The 13,832-nt window shown below is 34.5% G+C and overlaps 2 protein-coding genes across 2 annotated transcripts in view; one reads left to right on the forward strand and one right to left on the reverse strand.

Moving 5' to 3' along the window:
- bent (projectin protein bent) overlaps nucleotides 1–13,832 on the forward strand; it is a 102,522-nt gene that overhangs the window by 76,455 nt on the left and 12,235 nt on the right. Inside the window, 13 exon segments of the mRNA XM_085482531.1 lie at nucleotides 6,145–6,267; nucleotides 6,374–7,261; nucleotides 7,524–7,826; nucleotides 7,957–8,838; nucleotides 9,051–9,306; nucleotides 9,481–9,806; nucleotides 9,946–10,248; nucleotides 10,535–10,919; nucleotides 11,306–11,511; nucleotides 11,632–12,092; nucleotides 12,189–12,723; nucleotides 12,828–13,022; nucleotides 13,119–13,602. Of these exon segments, the coding sequence (XP_085338657.1) occupies nucleotides 6,145–6,267; nucleotides 6,374–7,261; nucleotides 7,524–7,826; nucleotides 7,957–8,838; nucleotides 9,051–9,306; nucleotides 9,481–9,806; nucleotides 9,946–10,248; nucleotides 10,535–10,919; nucleotides 11,306–11,511; nucleotides 11,632–12,092; nucleotides 12,189–12,723; nucleotides 12,828–13,022; nucleotides 13,119–13,602 (5,347 nt within the window).
- LOC114932370 (uncharacterized) lies at nucleotides 841–5,457 on the reverse strand. Its single transcript, XM_085482572.1, is given in 11 exon segments — nucleotides 841–901; nucleotides 985–1,070; nucleotides 1,147–1,279; nucleotides 1,439–1,483; nucleotides 1,485–1,600; nucleotides 3,155–3,245; nucleotides 3,314–3,430; nucleotides 3,693–3,948; nucleotides 4,304–4,418; nucleotides 4,535–4,654; nucleotides 5,263–5,457. Coding segments are annotated over 10 exon segments (1,239 nt in total). The 3' UTR covers nucleotides 841–901; nucleotides 985–1,019.

A 13,832-nucleotide genomic window follows, 5' to 3' on the forward strand; every position in this document is an offset into this window, starting at 1 on the left:
AATTTTCTGCATTTAAAAATTGTGTAAAATATTACTTATTTTTTTAATTTTTCAAATAAAATATTACATTTCTCTTGTAAATACGTGACTCGAAATTTACGTATATAATATAATCTATATACATGCATATAATGTGTAAATATGTTATTAATGAACTTTCTTATTTTTTATATCATTTTTTACAAATAATGTTTTGTACGAAACAATTTCAGTTTATATTTGAGTATATTATGGCTTAGTTTATATAAATAATATCAAGTTATGAAGATTCTATACACTTGAAACAAAATAAATATGACGCTGCAAGTGTTTCGTAAATGTATGTTTTTCCCAGTGGACAATTCTTTGCACTATAATTACATATATATGTAGATTTTTTTTTTTCGAAGCTAATACTTTATTCTAATGTGTACACGCACTCATAAGATATCTTAGATTTTCGAAAAAAAAAATGTTCCTCAGCTTTGAATATTTTGATATCGGATCTGTTCGACGAAGTTCAAAGTTATTTTAAAATGAATTGATTTGGTCAAAGCGCTTTTAAATTTCAAAAAAATTGATAATTGGCACAATTAAGATTTCATTCATACTAATATCTTTTCCTATTAAATATTATTTTTACGTCATTAATAATAAACATTTTTTTTTTAATTTATCACACTTGCTTTATTTATTATTGAGAACTTTAATAAATTATTAAAATTCAAAAAATTATAGGTGTGTGGAAATGTTAACACTAAATATTTATTTAAAATATTTTATGCATTAAAAAGATTTTGAAATTGAAGTACACATTATGCTACACATTATTCAACTTCAATACATTGTAAAGATATAATGCGCAATAATATCTTGAATAATTTTTTCTGTATTTTTAAGATTTACACTCTTGTGTTATACGCTAAAAATAGAAGGTTTTAATTTTTTAATATATATGAAAAATATATAAACAATATTCCTTTAATAAAAAAACTACACGCTTACCGTGCTATTAGTCAATTTAAACTATTATAATCTCGTCATTGTGTAGAACGTATGACTGTAAAATAAGATAATGCGGTCTTCACTAGCTGCAATCAAAGATATTCCATTTATTAGCTTATAATATATATGCTTTTAGGTATATATTTTATTATCTTTCTATACCGTAGCAAAACCTTCTATGGATCCGTCATATATTCCACCGATGTTTATCCTAAAAGTTTTCGAGGTTTTTTGTAAGAGAAACAGTATCATTTTCTGTATATATAATGGAGCTAAATACCATGGAGTGTTATACCTAGAAAAAAAGACAACTTTTAATTGACAAATCTCTCGATAAAATTTCTTAGAGATGCATTGCTGTTCTTATCAGTAAACTTTAGCATGTATACTTGTTGATAATATAAAAAATATTGATCCCAACATTTAATGTAACAGTGTGAATCTTTATACATACTGTTTTGTAGATATGTTTCTCTTACGCGGTAACAAACACTTGATGATTGTGATCTGTTGCAAGCTGAGCGCAATAGTTAGATAGGTACGCATATATAACAAGGACACTTGTGTTAATAGAGGACATTAAGAATTCCCTGATATTGTCTCTGCATGATACAATCTAAAAAATTTAAGATAAATCTAAAATGTTTCGCGGTAATATGTGAGACAACAAAAGAATAATTTATTTTGAACATATACGGAAAAGAATAATCAATTTTTATGTTTTAAATGCTGAATTATGATTTTAGCTCTCAACTTATTATATTACAATAACATCACAATTTTGAAAAATTTGAAGTTAAAATTGTAAAAAAATGTTTTATTTATTTGTTATCTTTATTTATTTATATAATTTTAATTTAATGTATTTTACTGTGTTATAATAATCGTATGTGACTAGAAATTTTGTTTCATTCAAATTAAGTATGTTATTAGAACTTTCAACCTTTAAAAGAAATTTGTTGTGTTGTGTGATTATGATTCATTATGTTGAATAATTCGATATATATTCATGATTAAATATAAAATTTATTGTGAGCAAATTGTAAATTAGGATTTGAGAATGCATCAAATATTTTTTAATATTTTTTTTTTAAGAGTTTTCCAAATGTATTCAAACAAATTTTATTGTAAAATTGACAAATTTAAAATAACAAAATCAATAAAAAAATTACCAATTTTTTTATGACACACTACATCAATTTCTTGTGCTTGAATTCATCAATTTTAACGTTGGATTTTTATTTCAACAACCAGGAAAATCCTTAAAGTTAACACATTGAAAAATATTTAATAAATCTCCGAATATTTAATTTGTAATTTTCTTATTTAATTAAACCTTGCTATTTATGAATTTTATTAACCATAACCACACAACATAATAAATTTCATGAAAAAAATAAAAATTCTAGCAACATATTTAATATTGATTGCAACAAAACTTCATCAATAAGTCGTATACCAGAGTTACGTACAACGCGTTAATTTAATAAATACAATATAAAAAATAAATACAATATATTAAAATAATTTTTGTGACGTTAGTTGAAATTTTTTCCAAATTGTCACATGATAGAAATTTAAAGATCGAAATCATATAAAGAAAACTACGAAATAATAACTTCTTTTTTTGTTTCTTTTTTTAAATTGAATTAATCATATTTTATAATTTATTGATTATAATACAGAGCAAGATTTTTTTTTAATTTATAATATTCATCATATTTTATATATCTATCATTTAATTTATTATATTTTATAATTTATTGATTATAATACAGAGCAAGATTTTTTAAATTTATAATATTCATTATATTTTATATATCTATATATTTAATTTATCATATTTTATAATTTATTGATTATAATACAGAGCAAGATTTTTTTTTATTTTGTTATATAAAGTTACTATAGATTTTATTTATAGATATAGAAAATTTCTATCCATATAAATATTGATTTAATATTATATTCTTTTTTAGAATATATAAAAATAGCAGAATGTTTGAAAATTAAATTATCAATTAAAGTATAGGATTCTCACGATACTTAATAGGAGGGTACTGTCATAATAACGAAATAATCGTCATTCTCAGATTCTCATATATCTTATTGTTAGGGAACATTGAACACTTGTTCAAAAGTAGATTTAACGATAAAATAGGAAACTTACTTGAAACATATTGAGGCATCCAGAAAGTACTCCAAATATTATTAGAAGGAACATCATTATTTCTAAATTGGACTGGAAGAGTTTGGCCAATCTTTGAAAATAAAAATATGTTATTATACATATAACAAGGCTCGCGCATATTATTGAGTGTATACAAACTTCATAGCTTGCCGATGAATGTCCACAGCACAAATTAAACCCTTAAATGTCAAAATATTTTGTCTGAGATTAATATCTTGTAGCATATTGACACTCATTGCGCGTTCGATACGATAACTATAAATAATGTTTATGTAGTAATTACATAGATTAGTGTACTAATTTATAGATTTTGTGTAGTAATTGAATAGATTTATAGATTTATAGATTTATAGATTTAGAGGTTTATAGATTTTGTGTAGTAATTGAATAGATTATTAACAAAAAAAGATATCAAATATTTTTATGATTAAATTTAATCTGTGTTGTTTAAATATTGGTTTGAAAATTATAAATTATATAATAATCTTTATAATTGTTGTCGCATTAATGTCTATACCTGGCAACTGTAAACATTCCACAAATAAGTTGAAAATATATCATGAACAGTGTTCCTGTCCCCATTATTACAGTCAGAGCAATGCAAATTGATGCAATGGAGTGTAGCAATATTAAATAAAAATACTTCTCTTGATCGATAAAATATTCTACGATTAGCAAGTTATGTCGAGACGAATTTGTTGATAAAATAACGTTAAAAATATCCGACCAAAATGATAAAACGATATAAATCAATATGCTGAGTATGAATAATACTGCAAAAAAATAATTAATTATTTATTAATTAATTGAAAAGAGAATTATCATTTAAATTTCTGCCAAATATATTTTCTAAATTGATTTACATTTCATTATCTCACACTTATATGTATTTTTATTACAATTTAAATTTTAATATTTTTTTCATTTGTGATTGATTTTTATTGTGCAATTAATTGCTTTTTTTGTCTTTTCTATCATTTTATTCAAAATTATTTGTAAATACTTGTTGATTATTATGTAGACAAAAAAATTGTAATTGTTCATCGAAATTTATTTTTTAAAGTGAAATCTTGACAACTCTTGCATATTAAGAAGAAGCTGTGATCGTACGTGAAAAAATTATCTTACTTATAATTACAGTGGTCCATTTGCCATTACTTCCATATTTCTCTATAATAGTAATTTCATTTGCATCTTTTAACTTATTGCATTCATAGAATAATTGTTCCAACATATTCTTCATCTTTCAATATGTTATCGTTTTTATATGGACATAAAAAAATAATAAGGTCATAAAAATTGTACAACTTTACAAGAAAATATTTATTTTATTCCATCTGACAAAAGCTATCAACTTACAACTTCAAGATTAAAAAAGAATATGTAGTATTTTGCTATAGAGAAGAAAAAGAGAAATACGTAAGATAAAACTTTGATAAGGAGATCAACAGTACATTTTTGTGAGATAAATACTGTACACTGTAAATAATAATTATACTTATAAATTTGTATTGAAAAATTATATTTTTCTAAAATTAAATATATTCGGACACAAATTGTATACATAAAGAGTGCATCTAAATAAGTGCGAAAAATTTTAGAAGATGATCCTTTATCGAAAATTAAGGAGTTTTTTATGTAAACATATATTCTTACTATATCCTCTGAGGAGTTACACTTCTCTAAAGAGGGAGATAAAATTTAAGTTTTTATTTTTTTTCTTAAATTTTAAACAAATTTAAAAAATGAACCAGAAAATATCTATCAAGTTTTATTTTTTTAATTTGTCTGAAATTTGAGAAAAAAAAATAAAAACTTAATTTTTACCTCTTTCAGAAAAGTGTATACATATATATATATATATATATATATATATAATTTAGAAATTATATATATATATATATATATATATATATATATAGAATTAAATAATATGCAAAGCTATTACTATATACAATTTATAGTATATTTGACATAATAATTTCATGTTATTCTAAATTGTGATTTTTTAAATTTTAAGGTAAAAGATTGCTTTTTGCGGTAATTCTCTCATTATGATATTATTATAAATTACTATTAGAGCTTACCTGAAATATAACACTCGTCGTCAGAATACTGAACAAACAAATAAATTGAAATCGAATAAGATTCGATTGTTGATAGGGCCACAGGCCAACAGCGAGTAGAAGAATTCTACACACACTAAAATACTTCTTAAAGTTCATCTCTTTGCAAGATCTGGGATACGTATGACTGAAATAGTCAACAAAAGTTATGCTCATCCCCCCTTTTTTCATTGATCTATCTACTATTATTTATTTTTCTCCTCTGGTATAAATTTTACAAATTACTTAATTTTGTATAAAAATTACTTAATTTCATATAATACGAGACGACACAATATACTAGAGAATATTCGCATTTTTCTCAATAATGTTTCTATACAGTCCCCAATTACGCGATCGATTTGATAGCGCGACGAAATTGAACGCATGTCTTTTTCCCATCGGAAAAAAGGGGAAAATATTTGTTGAGAGAGAATATTTCACGCGAAAGTCGCGCACGCGTAATCGCCACTTTTTTACACCACAATTTCTCACCCTTTATTTCATTACGAGCACTCATGATATACATACGTTTGCTCCTCGAGAGGAATGTCGTTCAGTCTTTGAGCATTTTAGTATCGAGTTTCTGGTAAAACTTGTGTTATTTTTTTAAGCAGATATGATCAAATTTGAGGACTTTTAAATTCCAAATCGACGATGATTAATATTTAAATATACATGTATTTAAATATATTAATATTTAAATATACACACACACATGTATTTAAATATTATTTATATTAATTAACATTTAAATATACACACATTAATGATAAAATATGTATAATGTTATTGAAATGTAAATAATTTGATTTGTATACATAATGATACTTATAACGTTAAATATTAAATGATTTATTATAGATCTCGAGGTGACAGGTCTAACACCTGGCAAGGAATATCTTTTCCGAGTAGCCGCGGTCAATGCCGAGGGCGAATCGAAGCCTTTGGAAGCGGAGCAAGCAATAGTAGCCAAGAATCCATTTGGTATATATATTTTTTTTAATAAAATATTATTCTTTAAAATTACACAAATATTTTTTTAATCTGAAAGAATCCAACTATATATTAAATCAATCTCATCTAATTATAGACGAACCAGGAAAACCGGGTGACCTCCAGGCCACCGACTGGGACAAGGATCACGTTGACCTGAAATGGACTCCACCGGAGAACGACGGTGGTTCGCCAATCACCGGTTATGTAATCGAGAAGAAGGACAAGTACGGCGAATGGGAGAAAGCGCTGGAGGTTCCGGCAGACGAGACTTCTGCTACCGTGCCGGACCTCATCGAGGGTCAGCCATACGAATTCCGGGTACGAGCCGTGAACAAGGCTGGCCCTGGCGAACCGTCAGACGCCACTCCGACCATCATCGCGAAACCGCGCAATCTGGCGCCCAAGATTGACCGCACCAATCTGATCGAGGTGAGGATCAAGGCCGGCCAGAACTTCAGCTTCGACTGCAAGGTGACGGGCGAACCGCCGCCGACCACCAAGTGGATGCTGAACGGCAAGGAAGTCCGACCGTCTGAACGCGTCAAGGTCAAACACGTGGATTACAACACCAGTCTGAGCGTGCGAATGGCCACACGGGCGGAATCCGGCAAGTACACCGTCATCGCGGAGAACATTAACGGCCGGGACGAGGCCTTTGTCAAGGTCACCGTGCTGGACAAGCCGAGCCCGCCTCAGGGTCCGCTACGTACATCCGACGTGCACGCCGAGGGTTGCAAGCTCTCGTGGAAGCCGCCGGAGGACGACGGTGGACAGCCGGTTGAGAAATATGTCGTGGAGAAGATGGACGAGGCTACGGGTCGTTGGGTACCAGCCGGGGAGACTGACGGACCGGAAACAAGTCTGCAGGTGGAGGGTCTGACGCCAGGGCACAAGTACAAGTTCAGAGTCAGGGCTGTCAACAAGCAGGGCAAGTCTGAGCCACTCACCGCTATGCAGAGCATCGAGGCAAAGAATCCCTTCGGTGAGAAAAACAAATTTTACGAAAAGTTTTAATTGTTTATATTTTATTTTTTAAAAGTATTTTATTAAAACTATTATTTTTTAATTAATTACATTAATTTAATAATACATTTTATAATTTAATAATAAAATATTTTTATAAACAAAGATTTCTGATGTTTTTTAAATTTGCAAATATTTTTAATGATTAGTTTTGCATTAATATTTTTAATTAATCATTATTAATACTTTTTTTATATTATATTATTGTGCCTCTTTTACAGACGAGCCAGGAAAGCCAGGTACGCCCGAGGTGGTTGACTACGATAAAGACTTTGTCGAGCTCCACTGGAAACGTCCTGACGAAGACGGCGGATCACCGATCACTGGTTACATTATAGAAAAACGCGACAAGTACAGTCCAACTTGGGAGAAGTGCGCGGAGGTCGATGGTGACACGAATCAGGGCAGGGTCAACGACCTGGTCGAGGGAACGCAATACGAATTCCGCGTGAGGGCCGTTAACAAGGCTGGTCCCGGCGAAGCGTCGGAGGCGTCCAAGTCTCATCTGGCGCGACCTAAAAATCGTAAGCATTTGCAAGTAATTTGTTATAGCTGCGTACATTGCAGAGAATTGAATGTCCTCAATAGTAGTTTAAATTGAAGAATTGTAAACATGTTAATTTTTTTAATGACATATTTTATATTTATCTCCAGTTCCACCGAAGATCGACAGGAAGTACATGCTGGACGTGAAGGTGCGCGCCGGCGGTTTCTTCGACTTCGACGTTCCGGTGATCGGCGAGCCACCACCAAGCAAGGAGTGGTCGCTGAAGGGCTCCATGGTGATAGCGGGCGATCGCATTAAGATCACGAACGAGGACTATAACACCAAAGTACGCATAATAGAGGCAAAACGTGCCGATTCGGGCGTCTATACACTGGAGGCCAAAAATGTGAACGGCAAGGATTCCGCCACGTTGACGGTGAACGTATTGGACGTGCCCTCGCCGCCTGAGGGTCCGCTGAAGATTGACAACGTCACCCGAAGCGGTTGCACTCTGAGATGGCGGCCGCCCAAGGACGACGGCGGCTCCGAGATCCAGTACTACCAAGTCGAAAAGATGGACACAGAGAACATGCGCTGGGTACCCGTGGCCGAGGCTAGTACCACGTCGGCGCAGGTGGGCCACCTGATCGAGGGTCACGATTATCAGTTCCGCGTGCGGGCGGTCAACAAGCAGGGCGAGTCTCAGCCGTTGACCGGATTGGATACCATTACCGCTAAAGATCCGTTCGCCAAGCCGGACAAGCCCGGAACGCCAGTGGCCACCGATTGGGACAAGGATCACGTGGATCTCGAATGGGCACCGCCTAAGAAGGACGGTGGATCACCCATAACTGGCTACATTATCGAAAAACGACCGCGTTTTGGACAGTGGGAGAAAGCGGCCGAGGTGCCCGGGGATAAGACCAGCGGCAGGGTACCAGATCTGACCGAGGGTCAAGAGTACGAGTTCAGGGTCATCGCTGTCAACAAGGGCGGACCTGGTGAACCGTCCGATGCGTCGGCACCGATCGTCGCCAAACCACGTTTCAGTAAGTTCGAGAAATTACGATTGGAGAAATTAAATCAATTATCTTGAAAAGAATTTTATTTCAAGACTGTATCGCGATATTTTTCTTATTATACATAACAATAAATATATGTACATTTCTCTCACATACAAAACTTTTACTTGAAAAAATAAGAACTTTTTTTAATAAAAACTACTGATATTTTATTCATAATTGTTTGTAATTAATTGCAGTTGCTCCTTCGTTCGATACTCATCTGCTGAGCGATTTGGTGGTACGAGCCGGTCAGAAGATCAGTTACAATATTCCCATCGTAGCATCACCTAAGCCAAAAGCAACTTGGAATCGCGATGGAGTTCAAATCGTGGCTGATGCTCGTCACGAAATGTACACCACCAATAGCGAAACTTCCTTCGAAATTCCGTTCTCAGTTCGCGGTGATACTGGACGTTACACTTTGACTTTGGAAAATGAACATGGAAATTTCAGGTAATTCACAATATTATAAAAGGAAATTTTAATATTAATTTTTTTTATATATGTATATACGCATATATATTTTGAAAATTTATATATATATATATATATATATATATATGTATATATTTTAAAGAAAATTTTGATCAAATTAATTAAATTGATTGATTAATGACGTTTTTTCAGTGCCAGCGCGAGAGTCACTGTCCTTGACAGACCAGCGCCACCAGAAAAACCGTTGGAGGTGAGTAACGTCACCAAAGAGGGTTGCCATTTGACCTGGGGACATCCTCTCGACGATGGTGGCAGTCCTATTCTGCACTATGTCATTGAAAAGATGGATCTATCTCGTGGAACCTGGTCTGACGCCGGCATGAGCATGGTACTAAGTCACGAGGTCAGTCGTCTGACCCATCGTAAGGAATACCTGTTCCGCGTCAAAGCTGTTAACAACATCGGAGAATCCGATCCGCTCGAAACCACGAAGAGCATTATCGCGAAGAACGAATTTGGTAAGTGACTTTATAAAAGTAATATAGAAAAATTTTATAATTTAATCGATGTAGATTTAGAAATAAAACGTGAAGTATAAAAAATAAAATAAAATAATGTGTAAATCAAATAATACATTCGTTCCCTTGTGACTTTCAGATGAACCAGATGCTCCTGGCAAGCCACAGATCACGGACTGGGACAAGGATCACGTAGATCTGGAATGGCCAGCGCCGAAGAATGACGGCGGATCACCGATCAAGGGTTACATCGTCCAGAAGAAGGAGAAGGGCAGTCCATACTGGGTGAACGCGGTGCACGTGCCGGCAGGTCAAACCAGCACGACTGTTCCAGATTTGACGGAGGGTCAGGAATACGAGTTCCGTGTGATCGCCGTCAACGCCGCCGGTCAATCCGAACCGTCAGAGCCCAGCGATCTTGTCACTGCCAAGCCACGTTACTGTAAGTTTTATTTTCTTAGAAAAACTAATTGAAAGAGTGATACATTTTAATATTAATTGACAAAAATTGCAATAAGAGATAATATAAAAATTTTAATTTTTTAATAAAGTTTCATATAAACATATTTATTACTTCATTATATTATTATAGTATATTATTTTATATAAATTATTTTGTTTTATATAAATAAATATATATTTTGTAAGTCATATAAAGCTTCAAATATTTTTTAATTTATATTTTATTTGCGTTGAAAAAATAACTCAACTCTCTTCATCTTCTGCAGTGGCCCCGAAGATCAAGACCCCTTTGCAAGACGTTCGTATCAAGGCTGGACTGATTTTCCACGTCGACATCGACTTTGTTGGCGAACCGACACCCGAGGTGACGTGGAGCGTAGCAAGCCAGGAATTGACTTCCAACGACAGGACGACGATCACGTCGATCGGCTACCACACGATCGTGCACATTGTCAACGCCAAGAGATCCGATTCGGGATTGTATCATTTATTGCTGAAGAACAGCAGCGGTGTAGATGAAGGTAGCTTCCAAGTAACTGTTTTAGACAAACCTGGACCACCAGAAGGTCCTTTACAATACGAAGAGATCACCAGTCAATCCGTCACGCTCTCGTGGAAGCCACCCAAGGATAATGGTGGCAGCGAGCTTACGTAAGTCAATTTGCGAGACACATCACATTTATGAAGCAAATTTTTGATTGTTTTTTTTTACGTAATAGATCTAATTTGTATTTTTATTTTTCCATAAAATTTATATATATATTTTTCAATTCGCTGATACTCTCTGTATTATTCTATACTTTAAGTTGCACAGGTAACATAAATTTAAAGTTTAATTATATATAAAAAAATAACTTATATTAAATATTTTATAACATAAATATTTTATTTTAAATTGTATTTTTATATATAAATAAATATATATAATTATTACACTAAGAATTTTATAACAATCTGTACCAAAGATTTTATATTGTATGATATCAATATTGCAAAATAATTCCTCACATACGATTTGTACGATTTGTTCTTTATAGTGGATACATCATTGAAAAACGCGATCTTACACATGGTGGCGGCTGGGTACCAGCAGTTACACACGTTAATCCCAAGTATAATCATGCAACCGTGCCAAGATTGCTCGAGGGAACCACGTATGAATTCCGTGTGAGCGCAGAAAATCTTCAGGGTCGCTCCGAGCCGCTGACCACCGATCGATCCATCGTTGCCAAGAATCAATTCGGTAAATCTACTTTTAATACAGAACATCAATCAGTTTTCCGAATTACAATTAAATATTCAAAATATCAATCTTCAAGATTTTCTCTCTTTGTGATTACACATTTTTATGTTCGATCTTCAGTGGCTCCTGGACAACCTGGCAAGCCAGAATGCGTGGACGCCGACAAGGATCATATCAAGATCAAATGGACTCCACCCATCAGCAACGGTGGCTCCAAGATTATTGGCTACGATGTGGAGCGTCGGGATCGCGCGACCGGTCGTTGGATAAAGCAGAACAAGGAACCCGTCAGATATCCTGAATACTACGACGACCACGTAACGGAGGGTCATCAATACGAATACCGTGTGTCGGCTATAAACGCCGCCGGTGCTGGAAAACCAAGCGAGACCTCGTCCGTGTTCACGGCCAAACCCATGAAAGAGAAGCCGAAGCTTCATCTGGACGCTCTGATCGGTCGCAAGATCAAGGTCCGCGCTGGAGAACCAATCAACGTCAATATACCATTGTCCGGCGCGCCTACGCCGAAGATCGATTGGGTCAAGGATGGAAAATCGCTCCTGGAGACTCTTCGTTTATCGGTATGTAAAATTATTCTATATATTTTATTTAATATTTATATTTATTAAATTTATGTATTTAAATTATAAATATTTTTACTACTATATATTTTTTAGATCGAAACCAAGAGCGATCGAACGCAGCTGTTGATTGAAAAATCAGTGCGAGATGACAGCGGCATGTATACCATAACCGCGTCGAACGAGCACGGAAAGGATTCCGCTGACATCGAGGTGATAGTCGTGGACAAGCCTGGACCGCCTCAGGGTCCTCTGCAATACACCGGCACGACTCACGAATCCGTCGGACTATCTTGGAATCCACCGGTGGACAACGGTGGCTCCGACATCACGAACTACATCGTCGAAGTATCGGACTACGGATCTGACAATTGGCGACAAGTGCCCGGATACGTTCCCAGAACGAGCTTTACAGCTAAGGGTTTAATTGAAGGCAGAAAATACGTTTTTCGAGTCCGCGCCGAAAATATGTACGGAGTGTCAGAGCCCTTGGAGGGTAAACCCGTGATCGCTAAGAGTCCCTATGATCCGCCAGATGCGCCGAGTCAACCTGAGGTTCTCGGTTACACTCCTAACAGCTGCAGTCTCACGTGGAACCCGCCTATCAACACCGGCGGAAAGCCTATTACTGGTATATAATTATTAAAATAAATTATATTAATATTTAATTATAATAATATATAATAATATTATTAAATATAACTTACAATACATTACTTGCATTATCTTCTTCAGGTTATTATGTAGAGAGACGTGAGCGTGGCGGCGAATGGTTGAAGGTCAACAACTACCCGACGCCAAACACGACGTTCACCGTACAGGATCTTCACGAGGGTTCGCGATACGAGTTCAGAGTGATCGCTGTCAACGAAGCTGGACCTGGCAAACCCAGCAAACCCACCGAACCTATCATAGCTGGACATCAACGCCGTAAGTATATTTTATCGATCATTTATATATTATAATAAATTCAACTAAGAAATCTAAAGATTATATTTATTATAATAATTATCATTAACTTTGCAGTGCGTCCTGACGCACCTGAGCCACCTAAAGCTGACAGAATCACCAAGGACTCGGTGACCTTGAGCTGGCGAGCACCGCGAAGCGACGGCGGCGCGAAGATAAGAGGCTATATCATTCAGAAGAAGGCCAAGGACGACGCTGACTGGTCAGACGTAAACGGCGCACCTGTACCAAGCAACGTGTACACCGTACCGAAGCTGAAGGAGGGTGAGGAGTACCTCTTCAGGGTGTTCGCGGTGAATGATGTCGGTAACAGCGACCCGAGCCGACCCAGCAATCCCATCATCATCGAGGAACAACCTAACAAACCAGTCATGGACCTCGGCGGAGTTCGTGACATCACTGTTCGCGCTGGCGAGGACTTCTCCATTCACGTGCCTTATGTAGGTTTCCCCAAACCGACCGCCACGTGGTTCGCCAACGACGTCGTTAAGGATGAAACCGATTCGCGTGTTCATCAGCAACTGGCTGATGATTTCGCCAGGTATATAATATTTTTGCGACTATTATGAACTTTATATAGAAATGAGAAAAATAAATAGTATTCTTGAAGTTTAATATTATATAATATATATCAAATACCAGATATTTCTCTTTATTGTAATAGCTAATTGGATTTAATGATATTTGTACAATATATATCAAATACCAGATATTTCTCTTTATCGTAATAGCTAATTGGATTTAATGACATCGGTACAATTTTCTGCTATA

This window comes from Nylanderia fulva, unplaced genomic scaffold, assembly GCF_048542155.1.
Source record: "Nylanderia fulva isolate GAGA-0341 unplaced genomic scaffold, ASM4854215v1 Scaffold21, whole genome shotgun sequence".
Classification (NCBI taxonomy): Eukaryota; Metazoa; Arthropoda; class Insecta; order Hymenoptera; family Formicidae; genus Nylanderia; species Nylanderia fulva.